The following is an 18,483-nucleotide window of genomic DNA, read 5'->3' on the forward strand; positions in this document are numbered from 1 at the left end:
AAAAACTAAGAGTCTATATTTCACTACTCTTGTTATGACCAAGTTACAGTGGCAGAACCGTAAAAGTGCAACAGAATGGTTTTAGGCAAGTGTGACATAGACCTGGAAATAAGAATCTGTTGCTATGTGTCCAAGACTCATGGGGTACACCCTGAGGAATTATAGCATGGGGAGTCATAGTTTCATTATAAAACCCTCACTGAATTTCATCTCTCTTTCATACATCCTCCTATTCTTGCCTTTCCAATTTTCATCAATAAATATCTATTGACATATGGCATAACAGAGAATTTCAGTTGTTCTGTTTATCCTTCCCACCATCTCAATATTTCTCATATCATATGTTAACTCCAAGTGGTGTAAATGTAAAAAATAAAAAAATTGGTAGTCTGTGTTCCTGATATAGTTGTGGGCTTTTTGGCATGATAACAACAAACTACAGCGAACTTTCCTAAACAATTTTTTTTTAATTAACTGTGAGATCTTCTCTGCTGATTACACTACTTGGGTATATATCGTAATTATTGGATTCAAGAGCAGCAGAAGGGCCAGCAACACTCATACCTGGCTTTCTGACATTCCCTGTACTTTCTGATCTGTTCAGCCTTACTCATAGTAGACTCTTCCTGGGGTTCTTTATCTGCTCTGTTGGTTTTAGAATGTTTCCTCAATTTCAACTTGAGTGAACAGGCTGCTGTAACAGTATATTATGCTAATTTTCTACTACCATTAGTTTACATGTTCACAAGACCCGCAAGTAATTTTTGATTAAATAAGGTTTATTTAGCAAACAAAATGCACTTATTGCACCCAAACTGGACAACTCAAGTAATCACAGTGCCTTCTCAAAGTTGGCTGTGTACCTGAAACTGTGCTACAACTATCAGTTCCCCACCCCATGCATGACACCTCTCCCACCTGGTAAACTTAAGTCGCACAGTTCAGGATTTATCCCACACATTAAGACCCAAATGAATGAAGTCTTTCGGTAACTTCTTATTGTACAAAGGCAAATTTCTATTGAGTATTGTTACCCAACTTTTCTATCTGTACCCCTATTGACAGACCGAATCTTCAGATGGTATAATATGGATAAGATTACAGAATTCTAATTTCTGTGAAAGTTTCCATAATCCACTGGCAACAATGAAAAGACAATATCATTCTATTTTACCAACCATAAAGGAGTGAAAATACAAGATAAAAAAAACACTTCAATTAAGCAAAGATGTGATTAATTCTGGAAGGAGAACGCAATGACACAAAATAAACATAATTTATACTGATATCAGTTGACTATTCATGTCACGTTATTTTATTGCAATGTTCTGTTCTGTTCTTTCCTAAAAAGATTCTCCTCTCTTATTCTAGATTTTCCTCCTATATATTTATAAACTTTGCGATACTTCACTCTCATTCGAAGTATCAAGAAGTTCATGAGAGATGTAGAGGTCAAGGCTTCACATTTTCTTGATCTCCTGAACAGGAGATAAAGGCAATGTGGCCAGCAGGTAGCACCTTTACTACAAAGATTCTGAACTAAAAATTCAGAATGAATTCTAAAATGCTGCTTCTTAAATGAATGAAGCTGCCCATCCTGGAACCCCAAATAAGTTGTGGAAAGTTTTTTTTTTTTTCACACAACATACCTGTAATTCAGAAAATAATCACAAAATATATTTGGTTAGTTAATATTCCCAACATAACTCATTTACAAGTTGGAAAAGAAAACCATAATACTGATTTCAGTTTGGCAAGAAAGGTGAAGTAGCCACCTTAAGCAGCTGCCCAATGTTCAGCCCGCCAGAGCAGTGCGTACATGTTCTGACTTCTACTATCGCCTTGTGAATGAGTTGGACTTTGGACAGAGGGAGTCATGACAGTATCTGTATACCTTGTTATCAGACTACGATACCCTCTACCGACTGTTGCTATCATTGGATATGCAGATCTTCTAACATGAGAATCATCGTCTCCACTTCCATGGCCTCTCATATTGTCAGTGGGAAACCACACTAATGGTACAATGGCTCGCACTTCCTCTTCAAATGGACGGAAGACAGTGATTGGACGCATGGTTGAACGTTCGGCTACTACAATACAGCCCCAAGTTGTGCCAATGTACAGTTCATTATTGAGTATACACAAGCTGGTCACCTGCAAAGAAAGAAAAAAAGGATGTGCACAGACATAACAATTTTGTTCTTTTTCATAGATTCATATTAAGGACCCAAGGAGTCAGCATAATATAAACTGTAAATTAACATCAAGAGAATGGTTAAGATCATTGGCTATCTAACTGGACAGATTATGCAGTAATGAGGTAAACTGGACTCAATAACTCTACTGAACGTTGAGCAAAAGAGGCCCTATGAATAAAATGACAGCTCATCGGTGAAGGAAATTATACTGTCATACCTCAATTAGCACCTGTTTTCCAGGTTAAGAATGACTGCAAAGGACATCTGTCTCCATGTCAGAAGCAGTATTCTCAAAACCGGGGAGTGGTAATCCATTGTAATAGTAACCTACAGTATACTACAAATATGGTAACTTTGAGAATGGTAAGTCTTTTGATTATCGAAAGAATTGTGAAAACTGGGCAACCAGTATCAAATTTCACTCCAATGAACATTTTTAGATTGGGACTGCAAATATAATGACTTGGGGAATGATAGAGTAATTCCTTGCATGCAACATGTATGAGGGCAAATCGAAAAGTACGTTACACATCCAAGTTATGGCCATTTATGAAACCACCTAGACATAGGCAACACGGCTATGACAACATTCAATGGAAGTTCACTTTTCCACATAGTCCCCAATAGACTGTAAACATTTCTCGGAATTGTCGACCAACTTTTCAATTCACGATGTGTAGAAATCACCTCCAGCGCTATGTAACCACCTGGAGACAGCTGTTTTCACCTCCTCATCATTTTGGAATTGAGGAGTTGGATGCAATAACAGCGTAAGTAGATTTACGTTATTTTGAGAAACAGAAGCTTGAAGTTTATAAATGTTCTGAGTTAAAAGTAATATTAGGAATCAACCTGAATTTCATTTAAAGACATTTAAAAGAGCCAGGAAATGTATTTCCCAAATAATTTTACTGATCTATTAGCATATAAGAAAGACAGAGTTATTTAAAATTTCCTTCTATACGCTGTTATTGCATGAAGAGCAGAAATATTATATTTTACCATACACCAGTATTGATGAGGGAGTTAGGAAAGCATGATCACCCAATATAGAGGAACAAAAGTGGCAGTTTATCCCACCTCAGTTCTCCAAAATGTCTAAACTTACTAAAATTAAGAACAAATTCATAAAAAACTGTTAACTAAGAAAGGTTAAAAAAACGTTTATTCATTATTTAATATTCACCTTTTTCGTTCTTTATTGCGTAAAGGGCCGAGAGAGGTTTGTTACAGTGTTCTCCCCAACTATGGTAATTCCCCCCCCCCCCCCCCCAACAAATATTTGAAATGTTATAAAATTAGAAACATTGCTCTTTCTGAACAACTTTTATTCCTATTTTTATTTACAAAGTGATTCTCTAAACGTAAAAGAAATGAAAAGAAACAAATAACATATCACAAAGTATATAATTGGGATTTAGACATTGTATGTCTTACTTGTTTAAAATACTTAAATACCGCATCATTGACCAAAATCAGGATGATTCATCTTCACATGATGCATTAGCAGACTCTAGGGAATCATTACACACAGACATGACTTTCACATACCAATCAACATTTTCAGGTTTTAACTATTTCATTAGTGAAAGAACATCAACCCTTTTGTCTGCACCAGCCACAAAACTTTCTCTTCCGTTCGCTGACATCTGCTCCAGCCAAACAGCTCGTGGCAACTGAACGTGCCGCTCGTGAAGCATGCCTCATGCAATAACAGCGTAGCGCATGGTACCGGTTTTAGTGAGCTCCTGACCTCTAGCGGCACCCTAGTGAACTAAGACCCGGACTGGGTTGTAGTGAAGGGACCGGGAAATTCGAAAACGGCATTCATGCAATAACAGCGTAAGTAGACTTACGCTGTTATTGCATCTAGCTCCTCAATTGTTGTCCACCGAGATCCTTTTTCAGCTTACCGAACACATGATAATCGCATGGCGCTAAGTCTGGACTGTATGGAGTATGTTGCCATACCTCCCACTTGAACTGCTGCAACAGTTTGGATGTTTGGCGGGCCATGCGAAGTGTTGCGTTATCGTGCAACAAAATCACAATGGTGCTCAATGTTCCCCGCTGCTTTTCTTTAATTACCTTACGCAATCAGTTCAACGTTTGACAATACGAATGGCTGAGTTGATTGTCATGCCTTTTGGCATAAATTCCACATGCACCACACCCTCCATGTCAAAGAACACTGTTGCCATTACCTTTTCTGCTGAAGGTTGGACCTTGGCCTTCTTTTGTGGTGGTGATGATGTGTGCACACATTCCATCAATGTTCTCTTTGTTCCCGAGGTGAAGTTGTGGACGCACGTTTCATCCCCTGTGATGATTCACCACAGAAACCGTTGCAAAAATGCCAGTGACAATTGGAAACATTGTCCATTGTGAATATCAGTGAGCAGACATGGGACCGATCTTTGACACAGTTTACGAAATCCAATGTGATGGAGAACACACTGCCATACAAAATGTTCAGCATGCTGGCAATTTCATGCAATGTTATGCGCCAATTCTCTCTAATGCTTCCATCCACACGGTCAACATTTGCAATGATACTGGACGTTGCGGCCCTGCCTTCGCGATATTCGTCCATGAGATCCGTGCGGCCGGCGTCAAATTGCTTACATCACTTTACAATACCTCGGCAAGAAATTGCACACTCACCATATACAGCAGTGATTTCACGATAAATGTCCGTGCAATTGGGACGTTTAGCCCATAGAAATCTTATCGTTGCATGCACCTCCATTTTGGAGTGAACATCCAGCTGACGTGCTATTAAGCCTAGCCCACTCTGCACACACAACACAACGGGATACCACACCAACTTTCCTATCGGACGTGTCAGCAGTTACTGTAGCTTGCACCTCATTAGCCACTGTCATGACACACAGCGTGCTCTTGCGGTGAGCTAGTGTAACTTACTTTTTGGTTCACCCTCGTAGGTCTTTTGGTATTGGGAGAGTTGTGAAAACTGGGCAACCAGTATCAAATTTCACTCCAATGAACACTTACATTGGGAACAGTGAACATTTTGCTGACTGTTAAGACCAAAGAACTGTTTGAATTCAGGGAGGATGGGGACGACATAACCATCTTCACGTTAAGTTGAGACTAAATATAAAGGAAGAAAGGATATGAAATGATTGATACACGTTGTTTAATAGAATGAGACTGGAAGCAAAAATGACTAGGCAAAATCTTCATGAAGGATACACGCAAGATCGATGGGGCTGGGAAGTGCTCTATTATTCTCCATACACCTTGCCCTTAACAGGAACAATAAATGGAATCCATTTGTACAAGTTAATAACTAAATTAGTCAATAATTGGTACATACCATTCTCAAAGTGCTGACTACTCCATACTGGTACTATGAGGGTCTATTTTTAACAGATGAGTATTTCAAAATAATATATGTACTTTTCACAATATTTGTAAGGACAAACCAGAAATGTTTGATTAATGAAACCCAAATAAGTCATATCTTTCTGTAAGTCAAAGAAACTCAACAAATTTCTTCAGTCACACATTTCAAAGCAAAATGTATATACAAGCACTGTTTATTATTGGCAACACTGTCGAATGTACACCAAGAAATATAACCAATGTTTCTCGTGTAAACACACATTAGGATAGAGCCAAACCAACCTCACAGTACATATACTTGTCCATCCAATGCTCTGCGCATACACTGTGCTGTGAAAAATAGCACCATCTGTCAGAGCCTGATCAAACTTTTAGAATCTAAGACGTTCTTGAAACAGGAACAGTCCAGCTTGATTAAAATCGAATGTGCTCGCAGCCATACAGCATGAGATCATCATGAAGGATCACGTGGGGCATGTGGGGATTCAGTGCTGCTTTACAGAACCGTGGTACAGTGGCTCCAAACCTTAATTATGGACGACAGCATCTGATGTGTTTAACACCATTTGATGGAAGTGCAGAAATGGCAGCAGTGCAATGCTGCACAAATCACTTGGAATGCTATGAGCACAAAGGGGATGAGATGAGGACTCGATAATACGAGCCCAAACTGAAATGCCAATTGAACGGACGGCATCAATATGGGTTTCTATGAAAGTCAAAAGTGCATCAGAACTTCAACAATGTGAGGGCGATGGCGATTCTGGTGTATGACTGTAACGGACTTACCTTACAGCATACCATACTCCAAGAACAAACTGCGAATGTGCAGTCTGTTCATATTTGGAACATCACCAGTGTTCTGCAAACAGCGATGACATTTTCTGCAGACACTTCCTATCATTTTGCAGGATAATGTTAGTGCGCATGTCACATGACCAGTGGCTGATTTATAAGCTCGATTGGGCTGAGAAGTGCTCTGTCATTCCCCATACACATTGCACTTAAGCCTCTGTGACATTAATCTGGTACTGAAGATCAAAGATCAGTTTCTGAACTTCCCAAATTCTGCAGGTGTTGGACGCTCCATTTGCAATGTTCAGGGAACAGGCACTACTACAGGGATATCACCGCTTCCACATCACTGGCAATGTACTCTACTCAATGCTGGGGACTTCAGTGAGGGACTGTAGTCGTTTCATACAGGTATCTGTTTATAACAGTCGCCACGAATAAAAGAACCGTCCTCATGTGTATGTACATATTCATTATAGTATGTTATGTCTTTTAGGGTTCAATCTACAAGCCTCTGTGAATTAACTACTTGCATACTGTATATAATTTTAACTTGAATAGCTGGACCTATTAATAAAATTATTTTATAATTAAATATCTCTACTGCTTTTATTGAGTCTTCTGTAATTGGAAGCATATCCTGTTGATGATAAATACATTCTTTTTTTAAAAAAAATTTGCTTTACGTCGCACTGACAAAGCTAGGTCTTACAACGATGATTGGATTGTTGCCTGGTGTGAAAATGGAAAACTATGGCAAACCATCTTCAGGGCTGCTAACAATGGGGTTTGAACCCACTATCTCCCAAATGCAAGCTAAAAGATATGTGACCCAAGCCGCACAGCCACTTGCTTGATACAAAAATTAATCTATCTATCAATCACTGTAGCCTTGTATAATACCAAGTCTCTATCATCAAAATATGAAAGGGTAATTTTCAAGTCATATTCTCTGTAACTTTTTCAAGCCCCAAAAATACACTGACTGACAGAGCAAATGCAACACCAAGAAGGAGTGGTCAGAACTTTATGCCAATTGCAGGGTAGACTGACGTCACTGAGGTATGCTCATGATGTGAAATGTGCCGCTGTGCTACGCACGTAGCGAACAATAAATGGGACACGGCGTTGGCGAATGGCCCACTTCGTACCGTGATTTCTCAGCCGACAGTCATTGTAGAACGTGTTGTCGTGTGCCACAGGACACGTGTATAGCTAAGAATGCCAGGCCGCCGTCAACGGAGGCATTTCCAGCAGACAGACGACTTTACGAGGGGTATGGTGATCGGGCTGAGAAGGGCAGGTTGGTCGCTTCGTCATATCGCAGCCGATACCCATAGGGATGTGTCCACGGTGCAGCGCCTGTGACGAAGATGGTTGGCGCAGGGACATGTGGCACGTGCGAGGGGTCCAGGCGCAGCCCAAGTGACGTCAGCACGCGAGGATCGGCGCATCCGCCGCCAAGCGGTGGCAGCCCCGCACGCCACGTCAACCGCCATTCTTCAGCATGTGCAAGACACCCTGGCTGTTCCAATATCGACCAGAACAATTTCCCGTCGATTGGTTGAAGGAGGCCTACACTCCCGGCGTCCGCTCAGAAGACTACCATTAACTCCACAGCATAGACGTGCACGCCTGGCATGGTGCCGGGCTAGAGCGACTTGGATGAGGGAATGGCGGAACGTCGTGTTCTCCGATGAGTCACGCTTCTGTTCTGTCAGTGATAGTCACCGCAGACGAGTGTGGCGTCGGCGTGGAGAAAGGTCAAATCCGGCAGTAACTGTGGAGCGCCCTACCGCTAGACAACGCGGCATCATGGTTTGGGGCGCTATTGCGTATGATTCCACGTCACCTCTAGTGCGTATTCAAGGCACGTTAAATGCCCACCGCTACGTGCAGCATGTGCTGCGGCCGGTGGCACTCCCGTACCTTCAGGGGCTGCCCAATGCTCTGTTTCAGCAGGATAATGCCCGCCCACACACTGCTCGCATCTCCCAACAGGCTCTACGAGGTGTACAGATGCTTCCGTGGCCAGCGTACTCTCCGGATCTCTCACCAATCGAACACGTGTGGAATCTCATTGGACGCCGTTTGCAAACTCTGCCCCAGCCTCGTACGGACGACCAACTGTGGCAAATGGTTGACAGAGAATGGAGAACCATCCCTCAGGACACCATCCGCACTCTTATTGACTCTGTACCTCGACGTGTTTCTGCGTGCATCGCCGCTCGCGGTGGTCCTACATCCTACTGAGTTGATGCCATGCGCATTGTGTAACCTGCATATCGGTTTGAAATAAACATCAATTATTCGTCCGTGCCGTCTCTGTTTTTTCCCCAACTTTCATCCCTTTCGAACCACTCCTTCTTGGTGTTGCATTTGCTCTGTCAGTCAGTGAATTAGACTAAATGGTTTCAGCACCATCTGTCTTAACAATTGCTGAGTCCACTATTCTTCTAGGAAGCCTATCCTCCTCCATTCATCTCACACAACATCACCAGTGAAGCTAGTTCATATGAATAACTTCATCCTTCAAGTTCATTCCTAACATATCCTTTATTTCCTCACAGTGAGTATGCTCCTAGGGGTTGCCTGGTCGGGGCAGTAAACATGAGCTCGGTTCACCCGGAAGAATGTAGCTTTCTTTCTCCCTCCACCAGGAAGTAAAACAATTTAAGATTCGAGACTTTCATTTCTAGAGCGGCACATGGCCCTGAGGTTCATTCAGCCTGCACCAAAAATGTGTACTAGGTTAATTTCTGGAAGCAAAGGCGGCCAGGCAGTGTTTTCTTCCACTCCTCCAATGGTCTTCATGGCCTATAAGGAGATGATTTTGCTTTTTTCATTTTTATTTTCTGCCACTGATCCCATCAGTTTGAACCAGCAGTCATTCTCGCTACATTCATGTACGTTACTTCCATCTTACAAATAAGATATCCTGAATCCATCCAGCTTTCATTCCTGTACACTTGAATTGGTCTGAAGTAAGGAAAAAAATAGAATTTTTCTTTACGAGAAAACTGAGATATATAAGAAGCGATCAAAAAGTTTCCGTTCGACGGCTGTACAGTCCTGAATTGGAATGCCAATCAGGCAAAATCGCTGTGAGCACTGATGCACTCATCCCACCGGTGCACCAGGTAGAAGATCCTCGTGTGGTAAAACACCCTGTCCTGCTGCATGAAGTTCGTAACTGCTTGCTACACATCCCCGTCCGACAGGAAGCATCAATCCTTCAAGGCCTTTTTGAGGGGACCAAAGGTGTGATAATCGCAAGGGGAGAAATCAGGACTATAGGGAAGATGCTCAAGTGTCTCCCACTTGAGTTGGCGGACCTTCTGCTGGCCTCCCAGATCGACCGGCATCCTGTGTTGAAATGCAACCCACTCGAAACTTAGTGCACCATTCCACAACGGTGATTTTTGACAGACATGCTACCCCATACGCAGTCTTCATTCTCTCATGGATGTCCACCCGTGTTTGTCCTTTGGCAGCCAAGAATAGAATAACAGCACGTTGGTCCTGTTTGGATGCATATGGTAATAACATCGCCTTAGTTCATGTGGCCGCATTTAACCACACGCACCTCGGCACGACACGACTGCCACACTAATCCCTTTGCCTAAATGTCCATGCTTATTTACCTGTATCGGAGTCGCGCTACATTGCTTGTCCACATTCCCTCAAATGGAAAGTTTTTGATCACGCCTTATAGTTTTTATCACAAATTACTCTAATTCAGGAACTTAAGTTTCGATTTTAGTCTTCCTCAGCCTTCTGCAGTGTGAGGGTTTGGTGTCAACACAAGGTATACCAGTCTGGGAGAATACAGATCCTAAGTAGCTGAAGTGACCTAAAACTCCCTATCTGACATTCCATCCTCTTAGTTTCATTCCGAACTGACATAAATTTATTACTGGAAAAGGCCATTTTCATGTCATATTCTCTGTAACTTTTTTAAACCCCAAAATATTAGACTAGATACTTTTGGCACAGTCTGCCATAACACCTGTCAGCATATGCCAAACTGCTTACCATATTTCTAACCAACTGAATCCCTTCTTGCCATAATATACCTTTCACTAACAAGACTTTGTCTCACAGGCCTAAGTGGAGAACACTTCCAGTGGCTTCAATATCAACAATGCCTGGAGAGAAGGTCACCTCCCAGAGGCATAATAAATAATGAAGTCTGTACAACCAACCCACCTGGTTTTAATATGGTTCCTCCTACCTGGAGTAAGCTCTACAGAATTTACTGCAGTGTTGGAAGATCTGCCTCCTCCCTGAGTAGGTTCTCCTTGATGTGACTGTGGGGCTGCTTCATAGATAGTCAGACACATCATGGAAGAATGCCTAATGTGTTTCTTTCCTCGTTCCCAACAAAACCTTCACGAAGCCATTCCTGAGGCTATCTCTCTTGGGTGGAAACATTTGACATTCAATTGTGAACTGCATGGGATTTTGTTATCTTGTATATATATCTGTATCTAGCCCCTGCTATGTCGGGGCATTTATGACACTTCTCCACCTTCCTCTTTCCTTCCACCATTTTGTCATAATCCACGTTTCTTCGTCCTACACTCCTCTTCACTGCATTGATCCAGCTTGTTTTAGGTTTCCCTCATGCCCTCTTTCCCTCCATCATCTGTATTCTTTTTTCCTCCATATTCTTAATATGTCCAAACCATTTTAGTTTATTCCTATCGATTTTCTCATTTAGGTTTTCTATTCTGACCTTCCTTTCTAACATCTTTCCTTGTCTTTCCTATCATACTTCTTAGGTATTTCATTTTGCTGGCTTGATCTACTCTCCTCCCTACTTGTCACTGTTCCGAGTCTCAGCTGCATAAATCAACACGGGCACATAATACATTCTGTACGTTATCTCTTTACATTTCCTTGGTACTTTCTTATTCCAGACAAGGTTTCTTACACTCTGGTAGAACGCATTGCCCTGTTGCACAGTCTTACGAATGTCCATGTCTAGCCTTGTATTCTGCATTAATTCACTCCTAGGTATTTGGAACTGTCCACAATTTTAAGGCTTTGACCATCAATTTTGACAATGCCTTTTCATTGTCTTTCTCCTCTTGATATCGCCATGGTCTCTGTGCCGATTTCCATATCATATTTTTCAACTTCCACATTCAATGCATCAAGTTGTTCTCGTACATCTTTGCTGTTCGTTCCCCAGATCACAGTATAGTCTGCAAATAGTAATAACTTCATCTCCCTATTCCCATATGCTTCCTGTAACTCCTTTGCAATTTTGTCCATAACCAATAGAAACAAAAGAGGTTACAGCACATCCCCCACTATCTTACTCCAGTTTCATTTTTAAACCATTTCGTCTTTACTACTGGAGTCTGTACGCTGCTGATGCAGTTATTGTTCATTTCAAGAGTTTGTGCACCAAGTCTTCGACCATGATTTTCAAAACCTTCTCCCTGGGAACACTATAATATGCCTTTGTTAGATCTACAAATATCATGACCAGATTTTTTCCATATTTCCAATTCTTTTCCATTAATTGCCTCGTGCTGAAGATTGGGTCCACTGTAGATCTTTCATTTCTAAAGCCATACTGTTCCCCTTGCAACTCTCCCACCTTTCTTCTCATTCTTCTCTCTAATATCCTTTCCAGTATTTTTGCCACTTGTGATAAGAGTGAGATCCCTTTACAGTTATCACACACATTTTTGTCCTCCCTTCTTAAAGACTGGGATTGTTGTCTTCTGGCACGCATTTCTGTTTCCATAAACTGTACACTCATTGTGGTCCAACGGATCCAGCAGCCTTTATCATTTCCACACTAATTTCATCCATCCCTGGTCCCTTACTCATTTTCATTTTATGGACTGCTAATTCCAGCTCTAGCATTGTTATATCATCTTCTACAGATGAGCCATCACACTGTATTACTATCGTCCCCTCTGCTCTATTTCTCACATTTAGCAGTTTATTAAAACTACTTCCCTCTTATCCTTATTTCTCCTGGATGTGTTATCAACTCCCCACCTTCTTCTTTCATCAGCTTTGTATAAACTCTTTCTTTCCTATTACTTTGTATAATTCCATACAGCATTATTTTACTGCCATTTCTATCAATTTCCATCTTCTGTGTAAATTGTTCCCAACTTTTCTTCTTTTCTTCTCTTACTAATTTCTTACATTTCCTTTTATTATCAAGATACTTCCTTTTGATTTCTTCTTTTGAATCTCTATTCTTTTCTTGCCGTGCTTTCTTGTTTTCTTTCACTGCTTTTCTCAACTTTTCATTCTACCATGGTGTCTCGTTTTCTTTCAATGTCATCAATATTCTACCACAGGCACTCTCTGCCCTCTAGCCTTTTAAAGTTGGATCATTCATCTTCCACATTTCCTACTTTAGTAACCTGAATTTGTTATTTCAGTCTCTCAGGAAATTCTTCTTGTACTTTCTTATCTTTTAATTTCCACACTTTTATTTTACAATCTCTTATCTCCTATAATTTTTCCATGTTTTTCCATTTCCATATCTGTGCATACATAGAGCTTGAATATATTTCTGTAAATGTCCTATGCATCATATGCTAAATATAAAAACATTAATTCATCAAAAACAAAATTTATGGTCTTCAGTTGGATGCATCTGTATTATCAACAGTCATATCAAGCAGGGAAAAGTCAATGATCCATGTAAACTACGAACAATAGGAGTGAAAGAGTACAGCCTAGTATTACTCCTGTAATTGTATACAGAATATTTACAAAAGAAAATAAACAAAAAAATCACATTTTCTAAAGGACACATAAGTCCACTGAAATCTTAACTAACCTGGCACTTTCCTGGACTTAAATGTTCTTCAATGCTGATCGATTTCAGACTCTCAGAACAAGGCACAAGCTTGGAACAATCCAACTTATTGAGGATATTGCGAGACACTGGATCCCACTGGTACACCACACAACCTGGAGGAAAAAAAAAAGGGCTGATTATCACATTTCTAAACAAAGTCTTTCACAGCCACAGATGTAAAAATCACAGAACTAGATCCAGCTTTAGGGTGGTTAGGTCTTGTTTGTTTGCAGAGTTTCACCCAGATGTGCCATTTGGGCTCATCAGTTGGACTGGCACACCCATCTAAGATGAGTCTGGGCGAAACTCTGCAAATGCACACGGCCTTATCGCCCTAAAGCTGGTTCTATTCCTGTAATTTTTTTTTTTTGATGATCACATTGCTTTTCTTCTCAATACAGTAATCACCACCAAGGTAGAGAATGTTAGAGAGTAATAATTACAGAGGGAGAGAACATTAAAAAAAAAAAAAAAAAAAAATCCCTGCAGTTTTATGTAGAATCTGAATCCCATGAATTTTTATTTAAAACGTCCCATATGCATTGGTCAGGATACGAAACATGGCCACCTTGGTGAGAAGCCAATGACTATGCTACTTGGCTATCAAGCTCCTAGGTGCTAACAGCCTTACTCTGTGTAACTATGTGTAAGAAACTGTAGTCAACTAGGAGTACATGCTATGTGTAAGAAGCTGTAGTCAACTAGGAGTACATGGACCATAACTAGGGTGTAGGAGGTTTAAATAGCATCTAGGAAACTAGGTTGCGATCTAAATGAATTATTTTATTGTAACAAACCATTTTCTTGACAATGAGGATCCTGATTAAACTCTTGTAGAGTTTTAGTAAACTGTAATTTTCTATCATTTCAACAGTGAAAAAAGTGGTATTTCAAGTTCTAAAACGCAGTTGTTTAACAAGTTCTCTGTTTTATTCTGAAAGGTGTGATATGAAGACACATACCTCTAATACTGTTTGCAATGTTATTTTGAAAGAGAGAGTATGGGAAGAAGTTGTGTCATCTTATGAAATGAAGTTCTCAACCCAAAAGAGCAAAGTGCCGGTAATGACACAAAACAAGAACCGAACATATTGTGGTGTTATAATTGAAGGGACATTTGTATAATTATCACAAGGGCTCGGATGTTTAAGACCTAAAAATAGTCCAAATAAGCAAGCAAATATGACCTCAAAACGGACGAAATATGACGTAAAAATTACAAAATATGACCTGAAAATGATTCATGGCCATTTAAAAATAAATTATAAATCGAAACGGCAGTACCTGTGATAGATATTTGTTAACTAAATTCTTTATTGTTACTTTCATATTAATTTTCTGAATATAAATGTTTAGCAGTTATTCACAGTCTATTGTCCTTGTTTCACTTATCAAACATTTGTGAATGCATACCTATAAAGTACTAAGTTCACTAAGATTATCAGATCACACAACATTTTAAAATTCAAAACATTGGTGGTTAGATATAAGCCACGACTTTCACTTCATACAACTTGCAAAATAGATCTATCAAATCAAAAAAAAAAAAAAAAAAATCAAAAAATCAAAATCTCTTTATTTGCAAATGAGGTGTCTACCTCGGTGGCAAATGGTACACTAAAATACATTATTGTCAAGCACTAAATTTTAAATTACCAGGAGACGAAGAAAATTTTCCTAGAATACAATATTATACAATTTACGCTAATAATTTTTTCTATTAAACATACACATCATCCTTAAAAAATTTTATATTGTTTACAAAATTCTACTTATAATATCTTACAAACATAGTCAACTCATATACAGTACGGTATGTGAAATTACTTCTAATAATACTATACAACTGGTATAAGATTAAAATTAACATTGAATTTATTTACATATTTATATTTTACCCATTTTGGAACCTAAGTAGCATAACGACCTGCTGCGTCTTAACCAGAGCCCCTTTTGCCACCGCTTTTCAGAGTTCCTGAAGGGCCTTCACAGCTACCGTAGCGGTCCCAGGGCCCTCGAAGTCCCCACTGTACTTCACCCCTACAGGCAGTCCCCTACTTGGGCTGTCCAAACACCTTAGACCAGGGGATGGAATTAATTTAATCACACACATTTATTATTTACAATATCCTGCACTGGTCGAATGCCCTCTAACATTTAATTTATTATCTCTGTTGTTGTTTATTCTCTTCTTGAATATCTGTACAGATTTTGGAAAAGGATCAAACACTACCCCTGGTAAACTGTTCCACTCCTTCACGCCCTTCCCAATGAAAGAAAATTTACCCCAATCGCTTCTGCTAAAATTCCTTCTAATTTTGTACTTGTGGTCAGTTCTACCAATATAATTATTTTCCAACCAAAGCCTCTCACGGATATCTCCCCATGCTTCTTCTCCTGTATAGGCTCTATATAATCCTATAAGTCTACTTTTCTCCCTTCTCTTACTTAAAGTTTCCCACCCAAGTTCCTTTAACATTTCTGATACACTACTCTTTCTCCTGAAATCCCCTGTTACAAACCTTGCCGCTTTCCTCTGCACACCATCTAGTTCTTTTATTAGGTATTCTTGGTGAGGATCCCAAACACTGTTTGCATATTCCAATAATGGACGAACCATACTTAAGTAACTTTTTTCTTTTAATTCTTTGTTGCATCCTTTAAGTAGCCTGATTATGACATGTAACGATCTGTATGCTTTCCCAACAACGTCATCAACATGACCCTTCCAGTGCAAATTACTTTCAAATCTCACACCTAAGTATTTGCACTTGCCATCTTTTGGGATAACTACCTCATCCAAAGTATATTCAAATTCAGTTTTAAAGCTCCTGTTTGTAAATGTTGTAACAGTTGATTTGCCCCCATTAATCTTCATATTATTTTCTTCAACCCATTCCTGGATACTGTCAAGGTCCCTTTGTGATTCTGAACAATCCTCAATGTTATTTATTTCCCTATAAACAATTATATCATCTGCATACAATCTTATTTTCGATGTTATATTGCTCCCTAAGTCATTTGCGTATATTAAGAAAAGTAACGGACCGATTATACTACCCTGTGCAATTCCCTTCCAGACTTTCTCTTCCTGTGATATATTATTTCCTACTTTGACTTTCTGAACCCTTGAATTTAGAAATGTTCTTATCCAACGTATAACCCTTACGTCCAATCCTATTCCCTCCAATTTCTTTAATAATATTCCATGTTCCACTCTATCAAAGGCTTTGGAAAGATCTATGGCTATGCAATCTAACTGGCCTCCTGAATCTAACTGATCTGATATGTCCTGCTGAAATCCCACCAGTTGTGCCTCGCAAGAAAATTTCTTTCTAAATCCGTACTGGCTCCTCATGAACCAATTTTTATCATCACATATCCCTCTGATGTACTTTGCTATTAAACTCTCCAGTATTTTACAAACTATACTGGTCAGGCTGATTGGTCTGTAGTTCTCTGGTTTCCTTTTATCACCCTTTCCTTTATAAATTGGTATTATTATAGATTCCTTCCATTCCTTTGGTATCACACTATTATTTATGACATAGTCAAAGAGAAATTTTAAATAAGGCACTATATACCACCCCATTGTCTTTAATACCTCCCCAGTAATTTGATCACTTCCTGCTGCTTTTCCTTGCTGAAGCAGTTGGATTTCTCTGAAAATATCTTCATTTGTGAATGAGAAGCTTCTTGTTTCCCTCTGTGTCTCTCCCTCTCTATCTTCTGTTACGGTTTCCAAGTCCTGACAATCTTCTACTGAATCTCGGAATTCCCTACTAAAGAGGTTTGCTTTCTCAGTATCTGTTAAATAGTGTTCACCCCCTTCTCCCACCATTGTAGGAATTTGGATTCCTTTTCCTTTTTGATTCCTGATATATGAATACAGCTTTTTCCATTTCCCTTTGTGGTCATTACCCTCTTGAAGAATGCCATTCATATAATTCTCTTTTGCTTCCTTTTTCACTCTATTCAGTTCCCTCATTAGTTGTTTTCTAGTTTCTCTATTCTCCCTACCTTCTTTGATTTTCCTGTTTACTATTCTACATTTTCTTTTTAATTTTCTTATTTCCCTTGTGTAATAAACAGGGTCTGAGGTCATTTTACCCTTCTTAACAGGTACAAATCTCTTCTCTCCTTCCCAAATTATTCCTTTAAATTTAGCCCAAAGTGTATCCACATTATTCCCTTCACTTATCCAACAACTGAATTGTGATTTAAGGTAAGTCCCAAATTCATCAACTTTAGTTTTTCTGTATAATTTCTTGTCTTTTGTGACCCTCTTATTAAGCATTTTTGGTACGAGTCCTACATCCATTATTACAGCCTTATGGTCACCTATTCCTTCAATTACCTCAGTTTTATCAACAATTTCCCATGGTTTAACCAAGAATACATCTAGCAAGTTATTGAGACGAGTTGGTTCTTGTACTACTTGTGTAAATCCTCCCTCCCAAATTAACTTATTTGCCAGTTTCTGTTCATGGGCTTCACTTGCAGTTCCATTCCATTCAACTTCAGGCAAGTTTAGATCTCCCCCAATTATTACCGTATCATTATTGTTTTTATGAGTATAATCTATTATTTTCTCAAATATTTCCATATCTCTTTCCTCTCTTCCAGGCCTATATGTTCCTATAATTCCCACCTCCTTCATATTATCACAAACTAATTTTATCCCTAATATTTCATCCCTTTCATCAGTAAACCATTCATGCGAACAATAAGTTTCCTTCACCAGAATAAATACCCCTCCTCCTTTTTTATCTCCTCGGTCTCTACGATAGACTGTATACCCTTCTGGAAATACTTCTGTATTACCCACCCCTTCTCTCAACCACGATTCCACTCCTATCACCACATCCATCTCATAAGATTCCATCAATGTACCGAATTTTAATTGTTTATTTACTACACTCTGACAGTTTACCAAGAGCAATCTCAGACCTCCTTCCTCCCTAAAACTTGACTGTTGCAATTGGGCAACGTTTGACTCATGAGTTGAGAACTTTCCTGGAACCCAGATCCTTGTACATAGATCTTGATTTAAGGGCCTGGGTTTTCTGGCAAGTTTCCCTGTATGTGCCAGTTTAGTGGTATGGGTTTTCTTAAGTACCGATTAGTTTGCAAATCTCTGTTGATAATTGTAGCAATTTGTCTACAGAGAGTTGCTTTTCCATTACCATTTAGATGTAACCCATGTCTAGTGAACATTTGCCTGCCAAGACCTAAAGTATCTACTACATAGACATTTCTAAAACTCTTACATAATCT

General features: G+C 39.5%; 1 protein-coding gene across 1 annotated transcript in view; it reads right to left on the reverse strand.

Moving 5' to 3' along the window:
• Positions 1–1,776: 1,776 nt before the first annotated feature.
• Lrrk (Leucine-rich repeat kinase) overlaps positions 1,777–18,483 on the reverse strand; it is a 483,935-nt gene continuing 467,228 nt past the window's right edge. Inside the window, exons 46-47 of the mRNA XM_067152496.2 lie at positions 13,186–13,319; positions 1,777–2,157 (exon numbers count right to left, since the gene is read on the reverse strand). Coding sequence (XP_067008597.2) covers positions 1,777–2,157; positions 13,186–13,319 — 515 coding nt within the window. The remainder of the gene's footprint in view (positions 2,158–13,185; positions 13,320–18,483) is intronic.

The sequence above is a fragment of the Anabrus simplex genome, chromosome 8, assembly GCF_040414725.1.
Source record: "Anabrus simplex isolate iqAnaSimp1 chromosome 8, ASM4041472v1, whole genome shotgun sequence".
In the NCBI taxonomy this organism is placed as follows: Eukaryota; Metazoa; Arthropoda; class Insecta; order Orthoptera; family Tettigoniidae; genus Anabrus; species Anabrus simplex.